The 27776-nt window shown below is 43.8% G+C and overlaps 1 protein-coding gene across 3 annotated transcripts; it reads left to right on the top strand.

Annotated features, from left to right (window-relative positions):
• Positions 1–34: 34 nt before the first annotated feature.
• Positions 35–11114, top strand: LOC309688199 (uncharacterized protein). 3 transcript variants are annotated; one of them, XM_082503746.1, is made up of 3 exons: positions 35–59; positions 493–7660; positions 7881–11114. In XM_082503746.1, exon 2 carries the CDS (start codon positions 1163–1165, stop codon positions 5261–5263), a length of 4101 nt encoding a protein of 1366 aa, XP_082359872.1. In that variant the 5' UTR covers positions 35–59; positions 493–1162; the 3' UTR covers positions 5264–7660; positions 7881–11114. The 3 variants fall into 3 exon arrangements, with proteins under 3 accessions (XP_082359872.1, XP_082359871.1, XP_082359873.1); XM_082503745.1 differs by lacking the exon at positions 35–59 and adding an exon at positions 241–272; XM_082503747.1 differs by lacking the exon at positions 35–59 and having other exon boundaries at positions 257–7438; positions 7586–7660.
• Positions 11115–27776: the final 16662 nt, after the last annotated feature.

Genomic DNA, 27776 nt, shown 5'->3' with positions numbered 1-27776 from the left:
TATTGTGTCAGACTTCCTGTTCTGTTCTCGGTGAGGCGACGCAAACATGTTGCTTCAGAGTGAGTAAAAGCGTTTGTTTTTTAGGGTACTCATGCAAAACTATGTGTTTTATTTATCTGTCACATGCTATAACTTTGAAAGTTTACTCAATGTGGTTGAATTCATTTTTATTGTGTATGCATGTCATTTGTTTGTGGTGTGGAAAGACTGGCTAAGAGATGTGCATGGAGGAGGTTGGCTAGCATGATTAGCACCCTTGGAAGCAGAAAGAAGTTGGTTAATGATTGCAAATGATTGTTTATGTATTTAAGAGACAGAATGGTTGTTGTTAATTCATTTTATTAAATGCTGTAACATAAGTAGTTTAAAAACTATTGATTTATGTCAATGTCACTATTTGAGTTAATCAAAATAATTTTCTATGGTAAAATGTGAACATTTCTGCACTTTTTACGTAAATGTTTAATGGTATTTGTTTGTGCATCTTTATAGTTTTCACGGTGCCATATTGTCGGTGATTTAAAGAGGAGAGAATAAAGTTGCATCAGTCGAAGCTCTCTGCGTCACGAGTGGTAATTCCAAGTGGGCAGCTACAGTGAAAACTCTTTGACTGCAAGAGACCTGCCATCCCTGCAGAGATCCTGACACCATTTCATCAGAGATCCAGCTACCAACCTGTTACCAGCCAGCTGATTCCACTCGCAAGGTTAGAAAGAACAGCATACTAAAGCTCAAGACTCCAGATACTAAAAGAGACATTGACTACCAAGAAGAAACATGGGACTGCTTACACACATGCACAAGCTTAACGCATAACTAGAAAGTCTTTATATAATGTTACGAGGCCAAATTAATTCATGGACTGCCAACACATAATATTCCTGAATCTGGTTAATGTTTCTTGGTGAGCGAAATGTGTTTTTTGTGGAATAATAATTCACAGGATGTCTGTTTATGAAAAGGTTTAAAAGGTGAAGCTCATTAGCTAATTTATGAACATTTGTTGTTGCTGTCTTACGCTAAACATACCTTTGAATGTCCATAATCAGTAAATGTTTGACACAGCGTTACTCTGTGGTAAAGATTAACTACAGCTTTAAAGTATAGTCAGGCAGTAAGGCAATCAAAGCTACAATCAACTTAAGGCAGCTACGGAAACAAAATGTCACTACCAGAAGAGCAAACAGACAACCCCACAAGGACACCATGCGAATCCAGCTCATCAGAAGAAGAAACAGGCAACCCTACAAACGCACCATGCAAATCTAGCTCACGTGAGAGAAAATTAACAGAGAAAGGCCTAGAGATGCAAAAGCATGATATCAGAAAGCGTGAAAAATCATTCAACAAGACTTATGACTCTTGGAAGCTCGTAGCAAGGGAAACTAGAACAAAACTAAAATCCTTCTGCTCAGCAGAAGACCTCAATAAACTGCAGCAAAATATTGAAGCAAAGCACGACGCTGTAAGTTCACAGTATGAACCTATCCTGCGTAACAGTAACACCACACCTGACATTGTCAACAAAATGGACGCCTGTGTTACACTAACAAAGGAGGTATGTAACCTCATAAGTGACCGTCTAAAGACTGTTCATGAGGAATATAATAACCATCTTGAGAAAGAAAGAGTAAGAGAAGTGTTAAGCAAGAACGAATATAGGTCTGTTTTTGGCGACAGCATAACGGAAACTGCAAGCTCTATAGAGTTGTCAGAGCAATTGAGCCGTCACTCTGGCTCATCCTGTACCCGCAACAGTAGAGTAGATGCAGAAGCAGAACTTGCTGCCAAGCTGGAGCAATCAAAGGCTATGGAAGAAATTCAAGCACAGCAAGCACATCTTCACAAGTTAGAAAGTGAATGGAAACTCAAAGAGGCAAAAATGTTGTCAGAAATTAAACTAAAAGAGGTGGAAATGCAACAACAGTTGGAACAAGAAAGAGCAAAACTACAGCAGTTACAAGCAGACAAAGAAGTTGCTATAGCAATAGCTCGCGTGAAAGCGTACAACAGCCTTGAAGGGTTTGAGAACCACAATGGGGAAATTGATAGTAAAATTAGCTCTGCTTGCTACAGAAGGCAAATTGAACCTCAGCTGAATCCAAATGCCGCATCATTCCAACCCCACAAAGCAATTCCAGAAATGACAATGACCCAGGAGTCTGTCAGCTTAGCACAAGCAATCGCTAGCTCATTAAGTATGAATCGCTTGCCAGTCCCTGAGCCTGCCACATTCAGTGGGCACCCTTTGCAGTTTACCGATTGGAAAATGTCATTCATTAATCTGATTGACCGAAAACCCCTTCCAGCAAGCGAGAAGATGTTTTATCTGAAAAATTATCTCGCAGGAGAAGCACGCAAAGCGGTAGAAGGTTTCTTTTACCAAGATTCAGAAAATGCATACAAGGGAGCATGGAAAGTCTTAGAGGACAGATATGGGAACCCATTCATTATACAGAAAGCATTTCGTGATAAACTCACGAGATGGCCAAAAATCAGCGCAAATGACCCACTAGCACTACGAGAGTTTGGCGATTTCCTCAAAGGATGCTCTGAAGCAATCCCACATGTCAAAGGACTAGCTATCCTAAACGATTGTGAAGAAAATCACAAATTGCTCAAAAAACTGCCAGAATGGATCGTGCGCAAGTGGAGTCGAATTGTTGTAGATGAACTTGACGAATCTGGCACCTATCCAAATCTTGCATGCTTCACAGACTTCCTGAGTAGAGAAGCACGGATAGCTTGCAACCCGATAGCTTCTCCACTGTTTATCAATTTCAGACCTGTAGATGATCGAATCCCAAAGAGAGCCAAAGTCTTCAACACAAACAGGCAACCAAAGAGTTCCGCTCAAGAGAAACAAGACACAAACATTAGTAAACCAAAATCACCTTGTTCTGTTTGTAAAAGTGAAACTCATGGAATCTCAAAGTGTCTCATCTTCGCAGCTAAGAGTGTTGAAGATAAAAAGGCATTCATCCATGAAAACCAGCTCTGCTTTGGATGTTTAAGAAAAGGTCATATCACCAAAGATTGCAAAAGGCGACACACGTGCAACATTTGTGAACGTCGTCATCCAACCTGCCTGCACGAAAACAGGAAGCAAAGCCCTGCAGAAGCAGCAACAAATAGTTCCGCTCCCACAGAAGAACCTGCAAGCCAGGAAACACACAAGGTCATGTCTCATACATCAACACAACGCATTTCGGCTACCTCAAGTATTGTCCCAGTCTTTGTGTCTTCTGTACAAGAGCCACACAGAGAAATACTCACCTATGCATTGTTAGACACACAAAGTGACTCAACATTTGTCTTGGACGACATACTTGATAAGCTGAATGTGGATGTCCAACCAGTAAAACTGAAACTCAGTACAATGACGGCTATTGACACAGTCATCTCGAGTAAGAGTGTTCATAGTTTACAAGTTAGAGGACTCCACTCTGAGAGTTGTATCCAACTACAACAGGCTTATAGCCGCGACTTTATCCCAGTTGATAAGTCGTACATCCCAACGAAGGAAACAGCATTACTGTGGCCTCATCTCAGAAGCTTGGCAAATAAGTTGCCGCCTCTCCAAGATTGTGATGTAGGGCTCCTGATTGGATATGACTGTCCATCTGCGCTGGCTCCTCTTGAAGTCATCATAGGTGACAAGCATGAACCCTTCGCACAAAGGTCAGAACTAGGATGGAGTATAATTGGCTCATCAAATCCCCACCTAGACAGACAAGGAAACCAGAGCTTTGTGCATCGGCTCACAGTAAAAGAGTTGCCTGTTCCATCAGCGACAGATGTTCTAAAAGCCCTGGAATCAGATTTTGCTGAGAGAACCTATGAGAACAAATATGTGTCCCAAAAAGATGTCCATTTCATACAGTTCCTCAGTAATCACATCACACAAAGGGAAGACGGACATTACGAAATGCCTCTCCCTTTCAAAGGGAACAGCCCACCCAACCTGCCAAACAACAAGAGGTTAGCCACAGTACGTCTACAGTGTCTCAAGAAAAAACTAAAGGCCAACAAACAATACTACAATCAGTACCGAACATTCATGGAAGAAACCATCAACAGGGGTGATGCAGAGCCTGCTCCTATAGCATCTCAGGGGCAGACCGAGTGGTACCTGCCACATCATGGAATCTATCACCCCAGGAAGCCGGACAAACTAAGAGTTGTTTTTGATTGTTTGGCCAAATCCCATGGTGTCTCTCTAAATGATACCCTATTAACTGGACCTGATCTCATCAACCCTCTGGTTGGAGTGCTTTGCAGATTTCGGAAAGAAGCCGTGGCCGTAATCTGCGACATTGAAAGAATGTTCTATCAATTCGTTGTCACCCCTGAATCCAGAAACTATCTGAAATTCCTCTGGTGGAAAGAAGGTGATTTGGAGAAAGAACCTCAGGAGTACAGAATGGCAGTTCATCTGTTTGGAGCTGCATCATCTCCAGGATGCGCCAATTTCGGTTTAAAGCATCTTGCACGACAACATCAAACCGACTATCCTCTAGCATCAGCCTTTGTGGAGAAAAACTTCTACGTTGATGATGGATTAGCCAGCGTTTCATCAGTTGAGGAAGCCAAAGAACTGATCATTCAGTCACAAGAGTTGTGCAGAAAAGGAGGCCTGCGCCTTCACAAATTCAACTCAAATGAAGAAGCTGCTCTCTCCAACTTAGACCCTTCTGAAAGAGCAGCAACCATTGAACCTCATGGGTTTGACCCATCCCCTTCAGAACGTGCTCTTGGCATTCAGTGGTCGATAAAGGAAGACACCTTCATCTTCAACACCAGCCTGAAAGATCAGTCTTCAACCCGCCGTGGTTGTTTGTCTGTCATTGCCTCACTCTACGATCCACTTGGATTTATCGCTCCATTCAGCCTAAGTGGAAAACATATCCTACAAGAGCTTTGTCACAGAGGCATTGGATGGGACGACCCACTCCCAGAAGATGTGAAGCCACGGTGGGAGAAATGGATAAATGGTCTTTTCAAGTTGAATGAGATCTCAATTCCAAGATGTTACCACCCACACGACTTCCAAAATATTGTCAGAGTAGAGCTACACCATTTTTCGGACGCCAGCTGCGTAGGATATGGTGCATGTTCTTACCTGAGATATAAAAATGACAAGGATGAGGTTCACTGCAGCCTTGTGATGGGAAAAGCAAGGGTGGCACCCTCAAAGGTCACAAGAATCCCGAGGCTTGAACTCGCAGCGGCGGTGGTTTCTGCAAAAGTAAACCACCGCTGAGCTTAAAGGCTGAGCTTGACATGAAAATTGATGATGAATTCTTCTGGACCGATTCCCAAGTGGTCCTTGGTTACATCAACAATGACGCTCGCAGGTTCCACATATTTGTTGCAAACCGTGTTCAACTCATTAGAGACAACAGCAATCCCAATCAATGGTATTATGTGGACACCTCAGAAAACCCAGCAGATCATGCATCCAGAGGGCTTCATGTTTCAGACATCCACTCTACAAACTGGCTGCAAGGACCAAAGTTTCTCTGGGAACGTGAGTTACGTCTAACACCCAGCACTCCAGCTGAGTTACTTGTTGGTGATCCCGAAGTCAAGACAATTCAGGTGCTCGCAACTGACGTCAGTACCTTCAATGATATTCTCGATCGCCTGAATCAGTTTTCATCTTGGACAAAACTCATAAAGGTGGTTGCAAGAATCAAAAGACTGAGGTCTCAACAAAGGCATACTGAACATGCAACGATCGAGGAGCGTGAGAAGGCTGCTGAAGCAGTGATAAAGATCTTACAGCAGCACGCCTTCCCTCATGAAATAAAAACGCTTCAAGCCAAAAGGGACCTTCCAAACTCAAGCTCTCTCTTCAGTCTTGACCCCATCTGGTCTGATGGACTCTTGCGTGTTGGTGGGAGATTAAAGTGGTCGTCTCTTTGCCACAAAGTGAAGCACCCACTCATCTTACCAAGCAACAGTCATATAACCAAGCTCATTGTGTCCCACTACCATGCTAAGACATGCCATCAAGGTCGAAGCCAGACACAAATGGAGCTTAGAGCAAATGGATTCTGGGTCATTGGTGGGAGCAAGCTGGTGGCCAAAATGATACACACCTGTGTGCTTTGCAGGAAACTTCGACGACCTACAGAGAGCCAACGAATGGCTGAACTCCCTAAAGAACGTCTTGAAGCCTCAGCACCCTTCACATTTAGCGGCATGGACTGCTTTGGCCCGTTCATTGTGAAGACAGCACGCAAAGAGCACAAAAGATATGGTCTGATTTTCACGTGTCTGTATTCAAGAGCTGTCCATATTGAGATGCTTGAAGATTTGTCAACAGACTCTTTCATCAATGCATTGAGATGCTTCATCAGCCTTAGAGGAGCTGTCCAACAATTACAACCAAGCCTTGCGACCAAGGTTCCAACTTTGTTGGTGCTAGGAACGAATTCAAGGAAGCACTTAAGCAATGCGACGCCAAGCAATTGGAGACCTTCTTATCTGAAAAACAGTGCGAATTTGTCTTCAACGCCCCTTCTGCCAGCCATGCAGGAGGTGTCTGGGAAAGGCAAATAAGAACGGTTAGGAATGTGTTGAATGCTACCTTCGCACAGTGCCCAGGTTGGCTTGATGATGCCTCCCTCAGAACGCTGCTATATGAAGCCATGGCTATTGTCAACAGTCGCCCATTATCAGTTGATGGAATCAATGATCCTCATGCACTGGAACCTTTAACGCCGAATCATCTCATCATGATGAAAACAAAGGTTGCTCTTCCACCCCCGGAGTGTTCGTGAAGGAAGATGTGTATGCTACAAAAAGATGGAGAAGAGTCCAATATCTTATTGAACAGTTCTGGGGCCGCTGGAAAAGAGAGTATCTGCTCAACATATCAACAAGGCAAAAATGGCACTTACCTCGGCGTAACCTCAAGGTCAATGATATCGTTGTTATCAAGGACGACAACCTCCCACGAAACCATTGGCAGCTAGGTCGAGTTGTGGAGACCTTTCAAGACCATGATGGCTTGAGTCAAAGTACGAGTTGGGGAGAGAAAGCCTCAAAGAAAGCAAGATGCCCCTTCTAAACCTTCAGTAATTGAGAGACCAATCCAAAAACTAGTACTACTCCTTGAGAATTAAATAAAACAAAATATGTTAAGGCAATACTAGTTGTGTTTATACACTACCTTAATCCATTAAGTATACTTACCTGTATAACTCTGATAGTTCAATTCAGTCATTTATTAGTATAAGAAATCCTGTACAATTCACTTGCTTTGTGAATTTGTTCGTTCATTGTATCAGGATTTGGTGGGAGTGTAAATGCCGGCAAAGCCACTTTACTTTGCACTTTTATTTTGAAGAGTACCTTAGCACTTCCTCTTTTATTGTGTCAGACTTCCTGTTCTGTTCTCGGTGAGGCGACGCAAACATGTTGCTTCAGAGTGAGTAAAAGCATTTGTTTTTGAGGGTACTCATGCAAAACTATGTGTTTTATTTATCTGTCACATGCTATAACTTTGAAAGTTTACTCAATGTGGTTGAATTCGTTTTTATTGTGTATGCATGTCATTTGTTTGTGGTGTGGAAAGACTGGCTAAGAGATGTGCATGGAGGAGGTTGGCTAGCTGATTCAGCATGATTAGCACCCTTGGAAGCAGAAAGAGGTTGGTTAATGATTGCAAATGATTGTTTATGTATTTAAGAGACAGAATGGTTGTTGTTAATTCATTTTATTAAATGCTGTAACATAAGTAGTTTAAAAACTATTGATTTATGTCAATGTCACTATTTGAGTTAATCAAAATAATTTTCTATGGTAAAATGTGAACATTTCTGCACTTTTTACGTAAATGTTTAATGGTATTTGTTTGTGCATCTTTATAGTTTTCACGGTGCCATATTGTCGGTGGTTTAAAGAGGAGAGAATAAAGTTGCATCAGTCGAAGCTCTCTGCGTCACGAGTGGTAATTCCAAGTGGGCAGCTACAATTACCACTAATCATTTATTTAAGCTCAGTTTTTAAAACCTTAGGATGTAACTACAGCCCAGCCCATGCAGCAGTATATGAATGACGAACCTCGTATTGTGGATGGATTATCTCAGTTGTTCTCCTGGCTGAAGTTTGGTCCTTTTACAGCATCCTGCCATGCAATTACATTTTTTCCTGACCACCGAGAACACTCACGGTAACTTTTATCGAGTGGAAAAAAAGTTAGCTTGTTTATATTATGCTAACATAGCTGTGTCACTAGCGGTCACGTAGCACATCATTATATACCAGCTAGCCCAACTTCAGTAACCCTACAAACGTCACTGCTGTTTAGTTTTCTGTCTTCATTTATGCTGGAAGTGATAACAGAGCTGTACGTTTTAATTTGTTTCCAAAACCCCGCAGTCAGGACATGCTATATTGTATTTAGATAGAAGCTAGCGAGCTAACTCCCTGCTAACTTCTAACTCCGTTAAATGTCATAAATTCCGTTTTCATGGATGCCTGGATGTTAAACTCAATTGTTACACCTGGTAGAGCAGAACGCTGATCATTTTATTAAAGATGAAAGACTTTAGACAGTTTTTCAACTCTCAGTAATGCCATAGTGATCGTTTGATATATCAAATCAAATCAAATCAAATCACTTTTATTGCAGCGGAGTTTAGACCCAGACACGGCTAGTGACGTCAGACTGAACAACCGGATAGCACAGGAGAGAATATTGTCGTGTCCAAATTCATGGGCTGCATCCTCCTGAGGACGCATTTGTAGACCGATTACGTCACAGCGACGCACCGAAGGCTGTCCAAATTCGTAGACTCCTCCGAATGCAGCCTACAAATGCCTCCTCCTTTTCCCCGAATTTGAAGGATGGGTCAGGTGTGTCCTTCATGGCCTACCATATCCCAGAATTCATAGCGCGGCCCAGCCAAACTCCAGTTTCCAACAATGGCGGCCGCTACTAAGTTTTAAAATTACTCATACTAATCTTTCTGGGTCACAAAATAAACTTTTAACATATTTTCAGGCGAGAAAGTAGCTGTGTAAACATCAAATATCTGCTCGGTTTATCAAGATATCGCATATTTGCAAAAGTGCTTTGACGTTTTCGGAGACGTCTGCTACCCACCAGCTCGATAGCTAGCCGGGAGCTCGAGTGTTACTGATGCAGCCGAGAACGGCACAACTCCCGGCACATCATTTTCAGATCACCGCGGACTTTCGCTGCTCGGGTTAAACGTAATATATAAGTCACTTAGACAACCTAAAAATGTTATTGTTGGGCTTTTTTCAGTGTTTTGTTTGTTCGTGAGTAAATCGGTTTGGCTGAGATTAAAGTTATTAGATTAGATTAGATAAAATAAAACTTTATCAATCCCCCGGGTGGGTTCCTCCTTGGTTTTTACACAGCTGACTAAACATCAAACAGGAAACTGATTAAACAGAAGTATGAGACAGTCGAGAATTTACGCCAGTGTCGTTATATTTTAGATAGCAAGGAGCAGACGGCTGAGTTTATTAAACTTCACAGAGACAGCGGTGACGCTAATCAGAAGGCTAGACCGTCCAATTCCACTGCCGTTTACTTCGGGCCTACCCGACCTTCTGAGGACCCGGCCCACGTAGACCGCGAAGGCCGGGTCCTCAGGAGGATGCAGCCCATGAATTTGGACACGACCTATGTCTGTGAAGGTTCTTAGTCATCCAGGTCATTGTAGTCAAAGGAGCTTGCAAAGAAAAGTGTCTGTACTCCTTTAAGTTGCTTGAAGACGTTTCACCTCTCATCCGAGAAGCTTCTTCAGTTCTAAGGTCAAATGGCGGAGAGTCCCAGATTTAAACCCAGTGGGAGTGTCCCTCTTTGGGGGGATACAGTGGGAGTGTCCCTCTTTGAACCTTTGTAAAGGTGTTCATACACTCCTGTTTCACACATCCTGTCTACAGAAAGAGGGTGGCATGGAAATCAAATAGGGTGGCAAAATCAAAGCCATTTCTTCTATGCTGGTGTTACTGTGGGATCCCAGAGTGGGAATGGCCACATTAATATTATTCTGTGTAAAACACGTGTTATGGGACATGTTTCATTAATATATGTATTTATTTTCAGTTTCTTTAAAAGAATAGAAATCCATAGTCATTTTATGTTGGAAAGCAGTGGGGGCAGAACGTTGGTGGTTCAATACTTTTGACCATAACATCCTATTAGAGCGATTAGAGCATGCTGTAGGTCAGGGGTCACCAACACGGTGCCCGCGGGCACCAGGTCGCCCGCAAGGACTACATGAGTCGCCCGCGGGCCTGTTCTAAAAATAGCTCACCATAACAACTTACCAGTTAGCTGCATCTATTTTTATTTTTTCTTGCTATTTTTTTTAAAATCACAATTGCATTGGGGTCAATTTGTTAGAGATAATATATATATATATATATAAAATGTTTATTATTAAATATTAGATCAACGCTAGCTGGTCTCCACGGAAACAGTTGCCGTGAACACCAGCAAAGGTGAAGAGATGAGGAAAACATGGCGGAAAAAAGAAAGAAAATATATCATTTTCACAGTGAATGGGAGGAAGAGTTCTTTTTTATCACTGTGAAAGATTCATGCGTGTGTCTCATTTGCGGGGCGACTGTGGCTACGGCAAAGCGGCATTTGCGCAATATCTCTAAAGTTAGAAATATCCTGTCTCAGAGTGACGCTGAAAAACTAGTTCATGCATTTATTACTTCCAGGCTGGACAACTGCAATTCGTTATTATCAGGATGTCCAAAAAACTCGCTGAAAAGCCTTCAGCTAATCCAAACTGCTGCAGCAAGAGTACTGACAGGGACTAGAAAGAGAGAGCAGATTTCTCCTGTTTTGGCTTCCCTTCATTGGCTTCCTGTTAAATCCAGAACTGAATTCAAAATCCTGCTCCTCACATACAAGGTCTTAAATAATCAGGCCCCATCTTATCTTAATGACCTTGTAGTACCATATCACCCTATTAGAGCACTCCACTCTTGCACTGCAGGCCTACTTGTTGTTCCTAGAGTATTTAAAAGTAGAATGGGAGGCAGAGCCTTCAGTTTTCAGGCCCCTCTTCTGTGGAACCAGCTTCCAGTTTGGATTAGGGAGACAGACACTATCTCTACTTTCAAGATTAGGCTTAAAACTTTCCTTTTTGCTAAAGCATAAAGTTAGGGCTGGACCAGGTGACTCTGAATTCTCCTTATGCTGCAATAGACGTAGGCTGCCGGGGATTCCCATGATGCATTGAGTTTTTCCTTTCCAGTCACCTTTCTCACTCACTATGTATTAATAGACCTCTCTGCATTGAATCATATCTGTTATTAATCTCTGTCTCCCACAGCATGTCTTTATCCTGTCTTCCTTCTCTCACCCCAACCGGTTGCAGCAGATAAATCCTGAATTGACTTTTAAATATAACTGTGTTTTGCCAGAAACGCCAGATTCTCAGATTAAAGCTCACAAAACTATTTCAACAACCACCAAACAGCAAATGAGAGCAAGTACACGGATTCCACACAAAGACGTAAACACAGAGCGGACCTGACGCATCAGAATCAGCTTTGTCTTTCTCGGCTTTCTCACCCGATGGCCTGTAGACGGACACGCTGTCGGAGCTCAGCGATTCTGATGCATCGGGTCTGCTCTGTATTTACGTCTTTTTGTGCTAGCTGAGCTGCAGGTTTTGTCTCTCTCCAACCAAATTCACCGAGCCAGCAGCAAAAGAAGCAGCAAACTGCGCTTCACATTGTCATCATGAATTCACTCTGAGTTTTGCTGTTTTGCTTCCACCACAATAAAAATCACAGCTAATGCACAGCTTGCTCTCTCTCTATCTCTCTCTGTACTTCAAGAACAGTTTCCCGTCTCAAATCTCTGTTTTCTGCATTATTCATTTGCTTATTACCCACCAGTCTACAGTTGTTTACAGCGCTGTCGGCCGCTGTCTTTTTCTTTTCTTTTTTTCACTTAAATGACCTTGGACAAGAAAGGCAATTTTTTTCTGTTGTTCAATACTGAAGTAATTTAAACTTTTTGAAATTATGCAAAATTGCAGAATATTGCAGAATATTTTTAAGATTATCTGCTATAAAAAGCCAGGCCAGAAAAATCTCCTTCATGTTTTTCTGTGTTTTATTCTCAGTTACTTTGACACAAAGGCATCTGCTGTGATGTTCACAATTCTGATGAAGTCTGACATGTATCCGTACTGATAAATGATCAGAATTATAATATTTCTGACTGTCTGAGGCTAAATTGAATCGAATCAGGACTTTGAGAACTGGAATCGAATGGATTATAGAAATCAGTGATGATACCCAGCCCTAGTGAGCAGCCTAGGCCCGACAGAAGTGGATGTAGCCGTGGGTAATAAGAAAAGATGAAAATAACTATTGATAACTTTTTTGTTAAGTTAAAGCCTGATCCGTCTGAAATTCATAGCCAGTGCTCTGACACGGTGCCATCAATCTTTGAATGCTGCAAAAGCACAGTGTATCCAGAAAACACATTATATGCTGCAATAAATGCACTGCCCAAGTGTCCCCTCTCCCCACTGCCTTTCAGCAGCATGCAACAGCAAATAGGTCGTCAGAGGAGGCCGAGATGATGATTAAGTTTAACATTTTCTACAATATTGACAAAGCACTTTAAGCACAAGATTGTTAGTTTATAATTTAGAAATGAATATTATCTGTATGGACTGCAATTCCCCCCCAAAAAAGTGCACATGTAAAACTGCGGTGTTAAGCGATGCGGTTGAAAAATCTGAGTGCGCCTAATTTTTGTGCTGGTGCGCCTCGGTGCGCCCATGGCAAAAAGTTAGTCTAGAGCCCTGTCTGGACAATCAGCAGTGGTGAGCAACAAAGACTGTTTTTCTCATGCTCCTCCTGAACTCATGAACGTAACAAACAATAAATCCAACCCCTGTGAACTCCTGCTCTGAGGATTTAAGAACCTGTTTTCATTCTGTACAATCTGAACCCAGTGTTAAAATGACCAAGACTACTCTCCTTAAATCTGAGGGAAGAAATATTCAGACTGCTGTGAAATTTCCGGAGACTGCAAGTTCTGTTTCCAAGTCAGCTGAAAGGGAGGTGGTTAATGTTTCTAAGCCAGCCTTTCAGCCATGTACTTTTCAGCAGGGGCACAGGCAGTTGATAGGGACGGATATTGCAGGCTTTAACTTAAGCTCTCTAAAGGAAGAGGCTGTCTGTTCCCCAAGGACACTTAAGGACTCTAGTTGCCCCTTGCTACAATCTATTAAGATTGTGGCTCCTTCTAGGGACTGTTCTGTGTCCCAGTTGGATGTTTCTGAGGTTGCCCACTTTCCAAAGACTATATGCCCAGACCCAGTTGGCAATATTGTGCATTTTGAGACTGTTCCTGAGCTTCTCTCTCCTCCTGTTCCTGCTCCCAGGGCTGCTTGGGCCCAGCGTTCCCCTCCACCCGTTTCAGTTCCTCGGGTGGGAGGGGCTGGTGTTCAGCTGGTGCCGGCACCCATTCCTGTGTCCGCTGGAGGCTCAGGTGAGCCCGTCCAGCAGTTTTTCTCATGTTCAGGAGGCTCAGGAGGATTAGCTCAGTCACCATCAAAACCACCATCACTACAACCTTTATTGCAGTCCTTAGCTCAGTCTTCACTTCCACCACAATCAGCCCCGCTACCTGTAGCTCAGTCATTACCACAACCACACTTTCTACAACCTTTGTTAAAGTCCATAGCTCAGTCAGTAGCTCAGTTGGTAGCGCAATCATTAGCTTTGTCATCAGTTCAGGCTCCAGTGCTTTCATCCAGTCAGCCACTCATCTACACCCTCAGCCAGGGGTCTCAATTACTTCTGGTCCTGAATCACGCCCTGCTGGAAGCTCGAGTGAGCCAATCCAGCATGTCGCGGCTCCCACGTCACTGTCAGTCTCCGCTGGCAGTTCTGGAGAACTGTTTCAGCCGTCCATCTCTGCTGAAGGGTCCGAGGGACCCGTTCAGTTGCCTGTCTCCGCTGGAGGGCCCAGGAGGCCCGTCCAGGCATTTTCTGTTTTAGCTGGGGGTTCAGGAGAACCCAGCCAGCATCAAGCTTTGTCAGCTGGGGGTTCTGGAGAGCCTGGCCAGCATCAAGCTACGTTAGCTGGGGGTTCAGGAGAACCCCTGCTTTCCAGGCCTCTAGTTGGGCATCATGGGCGTCGAGGTCGGCCTCCTGAACTAGGTCGTCGCCGCCGCTGACCTCGTGGCCGGCCTCCAGACCTGCTCTGTCACTGCAGCTGGCCTCGCAGCCGGCCTCCGGACCTGCTTTGTTGCCGCAACTGCCTTCCGTGTGGCCGGCCTCCTGAATTGTTTTGGCTCTTGTTCTGTCGACCTCCGGGTCGACCCCCTGAACTTTTCATGGACTTGTTAAGATCCGGTCTAGTTTTGTTTTGAAGCGTTAATGTATTTTGGACGTGTGCTTCTCGTGTTTTGTTTGTGAAATTTGGGGGTGACGTACACTCTTACACGCAACTCTCTCTGTGTCTCTCTCACACACACATGTCCCACAAGAAGATTATTTATGTATCTGTGCATTTTCTAGTACACACATGTTGAATTATTCATAGGACTTTGTACAAAATATAAATTTTTTCCATGTGTTATATTGTGGTTTGATGTTTGCATATGTGGATGTTTTGTTTCTCATTTGGTTTGCTTCCCCCAGACTTGGGCTATTCCAGATGCTCACCTGAATGATAGAGAATAAAAAGAAGCCAGTTGCTATTACAGGGGTTGGGTTCTTTGGTGTGTTTTGGTGGGTACACTCATGCTTTCATTAATATATAATCTAATTAATTACTAGATGATAAATATTTTTGCAGCCTCGTGCCATTTTGTTTGAACCTATACGTGACTGCTGGCCAAACTGATATAAATAGTAAGTGAAGTAAATAAACTGCCTGTGGCTTCTCAGGAAGTCCTGCATTTGGGTCCTGTTATTCACTCAAACCTGACAATAACACATCACCCTGTTTTATCCACAACTGTAAATTTTCGGAGACATTGTGACCAGGAGATATTTTATTTTGTATTCTTATGATCACAGTTATAATTAGAAATATCAATCATTAATCATTTACCATTGTGGAATCTGATGACAGTATAATCTTTGTTTTATATCTATGGTAATCTGAGTAAAGATTAATGTATGCAGGTTATCATCATTGTAATCAAGTCTCAAATGGTATCCACAGCATTGTATTCACCGTCCATAACTGGAGGGTCCAGCAGGACCTTGTTCTAATTCATTTGCAGGCCTACATCAGAACATGCACATAGAGAGTTATGTAAACACGCACGTTCACCCTTATTTACACAGGGAGGTCATGTCAGGACATTCTCTAGTTGGACACACAGGCTCACAGAACTGCACAACATGACATGTCACACACTTGTTTTTCTCTAAAGTATCATCTGATGTTTGTATAAGGAGAACTTTGGACTATGGGGAGACTGTTATCATTTCCAGTAAGGTCTAACTGTGTGATGTCATCATGGGTTATATAAGGATGGGGAACGGTCCACTCTTTGGAGATCTGTGGCTGTACGCTTGTCTTCCCATGCTTCTGTCTTAGAAGTGTGTAATAAAGATCACTATTCTGACATCTACTGAGACCATGCAGTCGTTTGTCTTCTCCTCAAAACTCGAATCATGACAACATCCTGTTACATTTACTGAGATCAGCAACCGACTTTCTGAATTCAAACCTCAATAAAAATGTGAAAATGACTCAGCTTTTCCTTCTTTTGTTTTTACAGCATTATGGACTATAAGTTAAAGCAATTAATGATGCAGTGAATGGTGGTCAAAGGGTTGATCTTTACACAGAGCACGTCTGTCCCTTTTTATTAGCCCATTACAATTATTCCCCCATCACTTTAAAAAGGCAACAAAACATGCATGTAACATTTCTTCAGAGATGTAATTCAGTTTTAATTATATAGCGCCAAATCAACACAACAGTCACCTCAAGGTGCTTTATATTGTAAGGTAAATACACTAAGTAATACAGAAAAAAAAACCCCAACAATTGAATGATCCTCTTTGAGCAAGTACCTGGCAACAGTGGGAAATAAAAACTCCCTTTTAACAGGAAGAAACCTCTGGGAGATCAAGACTCAGGAAGGGGCAGCCATTTGCCACAATTGGTTAAGGGAGAGGGGAGCAGGACAAAAGAAACACACTGTCATGGTCTGCGGTGGGTGGCTGGAATTTCCATAAGGCTCCTGAACTGACCTGGGATCCGCCCCTGGGCAGGGCCAAGTCCAGCTCCTGCACACCTGGAGCCTATTGCAGGCAATCAAGCCAGAGGGATTTAAACCACACGTTGATGTTCAGTCACTGCCAGTTCATCATCAACACATTTGCTGTATTCACCTTGGCTCACGCGCCACCGCTGGGCTCAGGATACCAAGCAATCATTCTGAAAATCTCTCTGTGCCTCACCTGCCTGCCCTCCTGCCATCACACTCCATCTGAAGCCCCGGATCTCAGGCCAGCCTTTCCACTCCACTCAGCCTCCCCCTGGGTTCTCATCACCCCCCTCTCAACACTCCATGTCCCCTACTGCAAGTAAGAATTGCTACTCTTACAACTGGCCACTTCAGAGCTGCCTCCACTACCTCCCTAACTCCTCTATCTTCTCTCTTCAGTGTGACTGTTCGCATGATAAGGTGGGGCCAGGTTTCACAATGAGCTCACCCGAAACTCTGGCTGATTGGGACCCACGCCCAGTTTCACACCTTGGCTCAGGCGATTAGAGGATCATCAGGGGGTCCTTTGTCCCTCTGTGGGGGGTTTCTCCCACTAGGTTTATATCTGGGACTCTCCACCATTTGACCTTAGAACTGAAGAAGCTTCTCGGATGAGAGGTGAAACGTCTTCAAGCAACTTAAAGAAGTCCAGACGCTTTTCTTTGCAAGCTCCTTTGACTCCACGTCTTATTGTTTTTTTTTTTTTGTCTTTGCTACGTTTTCTTTTTTGCACTTAAGCCTAATAAATTGTTACATCATCTGCTGTCTCTGCTCTGGGTTTCTGCACCTGAGTCTTGTTCAGTACAGGCCACTCGGCCCCGTGACAGTACCAACTGGCCAGAAAATGGACTCCGCAGACCCAGTACGTGCAGCAGTCTCCAAGCAGGGAGCCATTTTAGGGGCTCATGAGCAAGCGTTGCAGGCCCTCGACACCCGGTGCCAAGCCATAGGCGAGACTCAGGCTAAGATCTTAGCTTCCATGCAGGAAATTCAGTCAGCTGTTTCCTCTACTCCATGCCCGTCCTCTGCGTCTCCTGCACCCGTGGCAGAACCTCCCCAGTCTTCCCCAGCTCCAACCCCTTCAGGCTCCGTTTTTCGCGATGTTGCATTCCCAGAACCAGAGCTGTACTCCGGGGAGCAGGGTCGCTGTACTGCCTTTCTACTAAAATGTTCTCTCGCGTTCACGCATTCTCCCCATTCTTTTGCTAGCAATTCAGCTCGGGTAGCATATCTGGTGACTAAGCTTCAGGGCAATGCACTGTTATGGGCTGAGGCTTACCTGTCGGCTCATTCGCTCCCAACCTGCTTGTATGATGATTTTCTGTGTGAGTTTAAAAGGACCTTTACTCATCCAGAATCTGAGGGCAGTTCTGATGAAAGGTTGCTTGGGTTACAGCAGGGGAGCCAGAGTGTCGCAGAGTTTATTATTGACTTCCGTACCGCAGCCGCTGAGGCCAATTGGCCCGATCATGCCCTTCGGGGAGTGTTCTGTCGCGGCAACACACCAACCAGGACCCAAGCCCCCGAGGCCCGGCTCTCAGTTAAATACCTTCTCCAGGAACAAAAGGCAGTACACAGCTGTTTCATACCTTAAGGTTCACACTCCCTTGCTACCTTCCAGAGTCCTCGAAGAGACAAAAGACTCTTCGTGTGGAGTGTCTGCTCCCCCCAACTTCCTTACTACACCCCCACCATTTGTCTTACTGTATGGGTGTCAGACATGTTTAAATCCAGTGGCACCAAGACATTATACAATAAGATAATGTGATTAATACATAACTAAAATAAATTCCTATACAATCCCCCCCTTTGATTCTTAAATCAAGAATCACATTAATACCAGAATTTCTTTCCTGACATTGTGTATATCACATCAACATTATTGTACACTTAAAGGAGTTTCACACTGTGTATCCTCACTTCACTGTTCTCCCACCACCCTTTGTTCATCTTTAATCTTCCCCACAATCTAAGCTCTCACATGCAAATGGCAACAACAATGATACAGAGGAAAGGTCTTCTCCAGAGTGTCAAAGTACTTTGCATGGCAAAGTGAAACAGCATTAGGTGGTCATTCCCAGTCACGGTCATGGCTCCTGGTGTCTGTGCCATTTACAGAGTTATAATTCCAGCGCTGATCTCCCTCTGCGCTGTCACCTTTGGAGCTTAGCACGCTCTCTTCATCCCTCAATTTCTGTTCCAACGCGGCTGTAGATTTAAGGCAGAGCAAGTCGTACACTTTAGTTGTCTTCCTCACCGTCAACGTCGAAATCTCTTTCATTTTATTTAAGATTTTGCTGTGCGAAATCTCCTCGTGACAATCCTTTGGAAGCCCAGTGGTGCAGCCCACTGTCGTTTGTCTGCTGTCCTGGAGATGGTTCCTGCTTCTCAATGGTCCTCTTGAAGCCTTCTCTCTAGCGATGTTCGATTCGTGAACAAATCGTTCAATACTCGAGAATCACTTTACTGACTCGTGAATCATGATTCACAAGCCCAACTGACTCACTGACTCATCCCTGTTTCTGTTAGCAAACTAATTCGCTTAGTAGAAATATATCTAGCTTATAATTAAAATTGTGGGGGGGGGGGGGGGGGGACAACAGCCAGTTTCTTAACAAAAGCATTTCTGCTCTGAACTGGAAGAAAAAACCCTGAGTAGAAGCTCACATCAAGAAAATAGCTCCTCGGTTCACAGTAGCATCGCTCTGCTAACATGCTAACAGCACATTTGAGCTACTCACCCCCTCCCTCCTGTGCTGAATCATAGAGCGAACGAATCACTCACTCACTCACTCACTCACTCACTCACTAACCCCCTCCCTCCTGTGCTGAATCTTAAGCGTAAGCGAATCACTCAGGACTCGCTAGCCCCCTCCCTCCTGTGCTGAATCATAGGGCGAGCGAACGAATCACTCACTCACTCACTCACTCACCCCCTCCCTCCTGGCTCACAGCTTCTTCTTCTTGGTTGGCAACCGCATTACCGCCCCCTGGCTCACAGCTCAGTGGACATTTAGATGAGAAAATATATATTTAACACATTTAAGGAAAATACTAATAAAATAAAAATAAACAAAATTAATGTTTATTAAGCAATTTTGATAGGAAATTGCTTAATTTTAGAAATGTTTTTGCTTTATAAAATAGTTGTTTTTTTTAGAATCATTCATCTTAGCAGTAGGATTTACATGAAAAGAGAAACAAATTAAGTTTGAGTGAAAATGTAAATTTTTTGCACTCTCTGGTCAACTGACTCAGTGAATCAAATGACTCAAAAACCGATTCACTTTGGTGAGTGACTCATTAAAACTCGATTCAGTAAAAAGAATCAAATTTACCATCACTACTTCTCTCCCAGTCATGGTCTGCATCTGCACCTCAGTCAATCCTTCCATATCCCTCAGGTCACAGTCTCTGCAATTTAAAAATGAAAACTTCCCCGGACAACCCTCTTTTGCCTTCTGTCAGCTTGGCACAATTAAGATAAGATAAGATAAGATAACCTTTATTAGTCCCACACGTGGGAAATTTGTTTTGTCACAGCAGGAAGTGGACAGTGCAAAAGTTATGACGCAAAAATTAGAATACAATAAGAATAAATACAGTACACAGCTGTACAGAATAGAATAAAATAATATACTATATACAGTAGAATAAAATAGAATAAAAATATACAATAAGATAAAAATAGAATACGAATGCTATATACAACTGAGTAAAAATACAACGATGCCAGAAAAGATTATTGCACTTAGTGTTATTGCACATGTGTGGATGTGTGTGTTTGTTCAGTTAAAGTCTTTGTTGTGGAGTCTGACAGCAGTGGGGAGGAAAGACCTGCGAAATCTCTCCGTCCCACACCGTGGGTGCCGCAGTCTCCCACTGAAGGAGCTGCTCAGTGCTGTCACAGTCTGCTGCATGGGGTGGGAGACGTTGTCCAACAGGGATGACAGCTTAGCCGCCATTCTCCTGTCACTCACCACCTCCACTGGGTCCAGAGGGCATCCTAGAACAGAGCTGGCCCTTCGGATCACCCTGTTCAGTCTCTTCCTGTCCCCAGCAGAGATGCTGCCGCCCCAGCAGACCACACCATAAAAGATAGCAGAAGCCACCACAGAGTCATAGAAGGTCTTCAGGAGTGGGCCCTCCACCCCAAACGACCTGAGTCTCCGCAGCAGGTACAGCCTGCTCTGCCCTTTTCTGTAGAGGGCGTCTGAGTTATGAGTCCAGTCCAGTCTGTTGTTCAGATGAACACCAAGGTACCTGTAACTGTCCACAGCCTCAATGTCCATACCCTGGATGTTCAGTGGTTGCAGTGGAGAATGCTTGTGCCTGCGGAAGTCTACCACCAGCTCCTTGGTTTTACTGGCATTGATCTGGAGGTAGTTCAGCTGGCACCAGTCCACAAAGTCTTGAGTCAGTCCTCTGTACTCCTTGTCGTCCCCATCAGTGATGAGGCCGACTATTGCAGAGTCATCAGAGAACTTCTGCAGGAAGCACTGGGTGGAATTGTGGGAGAAGTCTGCAGTGTAGATGGTGAAGAGGAACGGAGCCAGAACCGTTCCCTGTGGGGCCCCCGTACTGCAGACGACCCTGTCCGACACACAGCCCTGAGTCCTCACATACTGTGGTCGGTCGGTGAGGTAGTCCAAAATCCAGGTAGTGAGGTGATGGTCCACTCCAGAGTTCTCCAGCTTGTCCTTCAGAACCGAGGGAAGAATAGTGTTGAAGGCACTGGAGAAATCAAAGAACATGATTCTCACAGTGCTTCCAGCGGTCTCCAGGTGAGCGAGGGAACGATGTAGGAGGTGAATGACGGCATCATCCGCTTCAATGCCAGGCTGGTAGGCAAACTGAAGTGGGTCCAGTGATGAGCTTGTTAGGCGCCGAAGCTGAGCCAGGACCAACCGCTCCAGGGTCTTCATCAGGTGGGATGTCAGAGCCACCGGCCTGTAGCTGTTGAGGTCCTTGGGGCGTGAAGTCTTTGGCACTGGTACAACACAGGAGGTTTTCCAGAGCTGTGGGACTCTTCCCAACCTCAGGCTCAGGTTGAAGAGGTGCTCCATCACCCCACACAGTTGGTCCGCGCAGGACCTGACGACCCTCGAGCTGATGCCATCTGGGCCCGCTGCCTTCTTGCCATTAATCCTCCTCAGTTCCCTCCTAACCTGGGTGGTTGAGAGAGACAGGCTGGAGCCTTGTGTTGAGTGTGTATTGGATGCTGTTGTTGGGGGTGGGGAGGAGTGAGCAGGGTGAATAGAGGAGGTGTGAAGTGTCTGAGGTGGAACAGCCGCAGTGGGGGTGGGTGAGTCTGCAGCCGATGTTGCAGACTGTCTCATGGTTGAATCAAATCTGTTGAAGAAATGATTCAGTTCATTTGCCCACCTCACATCCCTCCCAGGCAGAGAGTTCTGCTGTTTGTGGCCCGAGATGGTTCTGAGGCCTCTCCAGACTTCACCAACGTTGTTTTGCTGAAGCTGGTTCTCCATCTTCTGCCTGTAGCTGTCCTTCCCATTCCTTATCAGTCCCCTCAACTCTCTCTGCACCCTTTTCAACTCCTCTTTGTCTTTGGATTTGAAGGCCCTCCTCTTCTGCTTGAGGACAGCTTTAATTTCTGGGGTAATCCAAGGTTTGTTGTTGGAGAAACACCGTACAGTCCTGGTAGGTACGGTGTTATCCACACAGAAATTAATATAGTCAGTAATGCATGTAGTAAGGCTGTCAATGTCCTCTCCATGGTCGTCACAGATCACCTCCCACACAGTCGACTCAAAACAGTCCTTAAGAGCCTCCTCGCTCTCCTCTGACCATCTCTGCACTGTGCGGGTGGCTGGTGGCACCCTGCGCACTAAGGGCTCATACACAGGGACATGTGACATGCACAATAAAGTTGTGCATTGTCTCTTAAAAATTCCAGGGCTTCTCCCCTGGAGTAGCTTCACTCCAGGCCCTGTTGTAAGAAAAAAACATTAGCAAGTGGTATGTCCTGCTGTAAATCATGTGATTAGATCCCACGATTAACCCTCTGCTGTTGAAAAAGTGATGTAGATGTTAGCGCAGCGCATCTGTATGCACACTTTCTCACAGTGACCTCTGCACTGTAAACAATACAAGGTCATGAATAACACACTGCTGGTAAATTCACAAAGACACAGAAAGTGGCAATTAAAAGGTTAAGTCAGCACGGCCCAAAAGCCCATGCAACCTGTTGCTGTCACCTTTCTACTCCTGTAAAAAGAAACATACATACATCCACCCTTTTGTCACTGTCTGGGTGGAGGTGCAATCTTGCATACTGGTGTCAAGTCAGTTAAGCTTTTGTCAGTCCAGTCAGTCCCCATTTTTTATTTGCTGACAGTAGAACCTCTTGTGATGCAATAAGTTTCTACTGCCAGCAATGACGTCATTTCAAAAAAGGAGAAAAGAAAATTTAGACTGGATTACCTCACTGAATCCTTTTTGACAGGGACTTGTTTTCTGATTGTCCCAAATAAGTGGCTTTCTCCTGAGCCCATTTAAATTTTGGAGAAGCTCACTTGCGATTGTTCAACATGTTGTGTAGTGCTTTCAATCCAGATATTGCAGGCCTGCTTGAAAAAAAGAAAATTGCCGAACAAAAAATCTCAGTGCACTGTTAAAAATCAAAAAATATGAAGGCCTAGTTTTAGGACTTGTCTACAACAACAACAACAACAATCTTTATTTATAGAGCACATTTAAAAACCAGCGGTATACCAAAGTGCTTAACATAAGAGACAGAGAAGTAACACGAGTATTATAAGGCCTTAGCAAAGTATCAAATATACTCACAGGTCAATGCCACTAATACACAGGGGTAATATAAAATGCATATCAAAATAAAAACATAAGAAAAAATAGAGTAAGTCTAAAAGTCAGGTGCGAGCATTAACAAGCAGGAAAGGCGAGATTAAACAAATAGGTTTTTAACCGTGATTTAAAAGATTAGATGGAATCAGACGGCCGCATCACAATCGGAAGGTTATTCCACAACTCTGGTGCAGCCAGGGCAAACGCCCGGTCACCTCTAGACTTCAGCCGAGATCTAGGCTGCACCAAGAGTAACCCAGTAGATGATCTTAATGCTCTGGCAGGAACATATGATTTAAGGAGTTCCTTAAGGTAGCTCGGTGCTGTGTTGTTGGTAATTTTAAATGTAAGCAGTAGTATTTTAAATTGGATGTGGTATTTTATGAGTAGCCAATGCAGGTCAGCTAGAACAGGAGTGATACAGGCAAACTTCCCAGTTCTGGTCAGAATGCGTGCTGCAGAATTTTGAATGAAGACCAAAATAAAGTGAGTTGCAGTAATCCAGCCTTGAGGTCACAAAGGCGTGCATGAGCTTTTCCAGGTCCTTATGCGGAACATACTGCCTAGCCTTAGAGATGAGACGGAGTTGGTAGAAACTAGATCTAACTACAGCAGACACTTGTTTATCGAGTTTGAACGAGCTGTCAAACAACACGCCCAGATTGCTAACAATGTCAGAAAGGGAGCTGGTAAGGGAACCAAAGGCATCACGAAGTTGGCCACGAGGAACGTTGCTGTCAAATACCACAATTTGGGTCACACTATGCACAATAAAGTGCATAGTGTGACCCAGTTCAACACAGTGATGCCAAATTAGTAACAAGAACAGGTTTGGCTGCAAAGAACAAAGTGCGGTTTCACACATTTTAAAGTGTTCATGAGAAACAAATGTCGATGCTTCTTTCCAACCACAGGAGGTACACAAGAAAGCCACCACCCAATTTCTTTCAAACACTTTGAGCTGGAAGAGTAACTTTGTTCTTTCACAGTCTGTGGTTGCAAGATGAATGCAGGAACCCTGCACACAGTGCAACCTTGAAACGCATACATACAAACATATGTAGAAATGTCACTTTCTGGGCTTTGTAATGCAACTTGCTGGTTATATTAAAACAATAACAAGAAAAGAAAACAGATTTATGCGGTCAGACCTTGAAAAAGACATCATTCTGTCATCTCAGTTCATTTGAGACCTATAATTCTGGGTCTCAAAAACACTGAAAGAGACAAGAATGCTTTACTCCCATCCTCTATACAAGGCACTGTACCATTTAGATATTGATCTCAAACTTTCCTACCTGCTATTTTATTTAGTTTGTTCAAACCTTTTGCCATTTCTGTTTGTTTTATTTTTTTTCTTTTTTATTTCTGATTCTGATCTATTGTTTTATATTCTGTAAAGCATTCTGTGAGTGTTTTATGAAAAATGCTCCCTCATAATTTCCTGTTTTGTGTTGTACATTACTTTCTTGACAATTGTGGTGTAGGTTAAAAATTCCATCCATCCATCCATTCATTCGCTTCTCCTTTTCAGGGTCACGGGGGGCGTTGGAGCCTATCCCAGCTGTCATAGGGCGAGAGGCGGGGTACACCCTGGACAGGTCGCCAGTCTGTCGCAGGGCCAACACACAGGGACAGACAACCATTCGCACATTCACAATTTGGAGTTTCCAATTAACCTATCCCCTCAAGCTGCATGTCTTTGGACGGTGGGAGGAAGCCGGAGTACCCGGAGAGAACCCACGCAAACATGGGGAGAACATGCAAACTCCACACAGAAAGACCCCGGCCTGATGTTGGAATTGAACTCAGGACCTTCTTGCTGTGCGGCAACAGTGCTAACCACCGTGCCACCGTGCTGCCCAGGTTAAAAATTGATTAGAATAATTTTCAGCTTGTAAAATCATTCAGCCGATAAATGTGCTTTCCCATGATCCATGTGTTGTTGTTGTTGTTGTTTTCACTTTTACTATTAAACTCTAAGTGCATCATTAATCCGAATTATATGTAAGGACATTTGGGGAAAGGCCAGATTAGATTCATCCACCTTAATCATATTTGAATTCTGGTACCAAAATCACAGAAACATTAGTTTAATGATTTATTTTTAACAGTTATTTAAATTAAATCTCTGTGGTGGTTGTCTTTTGTATAGAATACAATGAATAGATCCTGTGGTCTGCTAAATTCCCAGAAGGAAGCAGGTAAGAGCCAGATAAACATCAAAACATTTATGCTCATACACATCAAAACGTTCCTTAAAGATGCATGGAGACATGAATGAACACGAGGAAGAGCAGATTTTGACTTGAATTAGCATTTACTAGCTTGGATGATTTTGTTTCTCTGTCAGTTCCTCTGAAGAGCATTGAGGTGGAGCTGGAGGTGAGGGACCATGTGGCTACAGTGGTCTCCACTCTGAACTACGAGAACAAGGAGGACAAACCATTAGAGGCTGTTTTTGTCTTCCCTCTGCCTGGAGATGCTGCTGTCTGTCATTTCAGTGCTCAGGTTGGACAGACTACGCTATCCATGCTATGGGGCTGTTTTTCTGCCAAGGGGACAGGACGACTGATCCGTGTTAAGGACAGAATGAATGGGGCCATGTATCGTGAGATTTTGAGCCAAAACCTCCTTCCATCAGTGAGAACTTTGAAGATCAAACGAGGCTGGGTCTTCCAACATGACAATGATCCAAAACACACCGCCCGGGCAACAAAGGAGTGGCTCCGTAAGAAGCATTTGAAAGTCCTGGAGTGGCCTAGCCAGTCTCCAGACCTCAACCCCATAGAAAATCTGTGGCGGGAGTTGAAAGTCCGTGTTGCTCGGCGAAAGCCCCAAAACATCACTGCTCTCGAGAAGATCTGCATGGAGGAATGGGCCAAAATACCAGCTACTGTGTGTGCAAACCTGGTAAAGACCTATAGTAAACGTTTGACCTCTGTTATTGCCAACAAAGGTTATGTTACAAAGTATTGAGTTGTATTTTTGTTATTGACCAAATACTTATTTTCCACCCTGATTTACGAATAAATTCTTTACAAATCCTACCATGTGGATTCATGGATTTTTTTTTCACATTCTGTCTCTCACAGTTGAAGTGTACCTCTGGTGCGAATTACTGACCTCTGTCATCATTTTAGGTGGGGGAACTTGCACAATCGGTGGCTGACTAAATACTTTTTTGCCCCACTGTATATACCCATTTCAATTATTTATTTTTACCAGTGAAACCAATATAACATCTCCACATTCACAAATATACATTTCTGACATTCAAAAACAAAACAAAAACAAATCAGCGACCAATATAGCCACCTTTCTTTGCAAGGACACTCAAAAGCCTGCCATCCATGGATTCTGTCAGTGTTTTGATCTGTTCACCATCAACATTGCGTGCAGCAGCAACCACAGCCTCCCAGACACTGTTCAGAGAGGTGTACTGTTTTCCCTCCTTGTAAATCTCACATTTGATGATGGACCACAGGTTCTCAATGGGGTTCAGATCAGGTGAACAAGGAGGCCATGTCATTAGTTGTTCTTCTTTTATACCCTTTCTTGCCAGCCACGCTGTGGAGTACTTGGACGCGTGTGATGGAGCATTGTCCTGCATGAAAATCATGTTTTTCTTGAAGGATGCAGACTTCTTCCTGTACCACTGCTTGAAGAAGGTGTCTTCCAGAAACTGGCAGTAGGACTGGGAGTTGAGCTTGACTCCATCCTCAACCCGAAAAGGCCCCACAAGCTCATCTTTGATGATACCAGCCCAAACCAGTACTCCACCTCCACCTTGCTGGCGTCTGAGTCGGACTGGAGCTCTCTGCCCTTTACCAATCCAGCCACGGGCCCATCCATCTGGCCCATCAAGACTCACTCTCATTTCATCAGTCCATAAAACCTTAGAAAAATCAGTCTTGAGATATTTCTTCGCCCAGTCTTGACGTTTCAGCTTGTGTGTCTTGTTCAGTGGTGGTCGTCTTTCAGCCTTTCTTACCTTGGCCATGTCTCTGAGTATTGCACACCTTGTGCTTTTGGGCACTCCAGTGATGGTGCAGCTCTGAAATATGGCCAAACTGGTGGCAAGTGGCATCTTGGCAGCTGCACGCTTGACTTTTCTCAGTTCATGGGCAGTTATTTTGCGCCTTGGTTTTTCCACACGCTTCTTGCGACCCTGTTGACTATTTTGAATGAAACGCTTGATTGTTCGATGATCACGCTTCAGAAGCTTTGCAATTTTGAGACTGCTGCATCCCTCTGCAAGATATCTCACTATTTTTGACTTTTCTGAGCCTGTCAAGTCCTTCTTTTGACCCATTTTGCCAAAGGAAAGGACGTTGCCTAATAATTATGCACACCTGATATAGGGTGTTGATGTCATTAGACCACACCCCTTCTCATTACAGAGATGCACATCACCTAATATGCTTAATTGGTAGTAGGCTTTCGAGCCTATACAGCTTGGAGTAAGACAACATGCATGAAGAGGATGATGTGGACAAAATACTCATTTGCCTAATAATTCTGCACTCCCTGTATGTTTCATCTGGACTCCATGGGAGTTTAAGTTTCTGAATATTGGTGAACATCTTTTACACTTTAAATACTACTTATAATACTACATGTGAGGCACTGCATTAATATTAGAATTATTTAGTTATTTTTACCAGTTTATTTATTTTT

Source organism: Aulonocara stuartgranti, assembly GCF_965226115.1.
Source record: "Aulonocara stuartgranti genome assembly, chromosome: 14".
NCBI lineage: Eukaryota > Metazoa > Chordata > Actinopteri > Cichliformes > Cichlidae > Aulonocara > Aulonocara stuartgranti.
This window is presented reverse-complemented; position numbering and strand designations above follow the sequence as displayed.

Excerpts from the sequence above, each read along its gene's own strand:
- LOC309688199 (XM_082503746.1), top strand. The coding sequence starts at position 1,163 with ATGTCACTACCAGAAGAGCAAACAGACAACCCCACAAGGACACCATGC.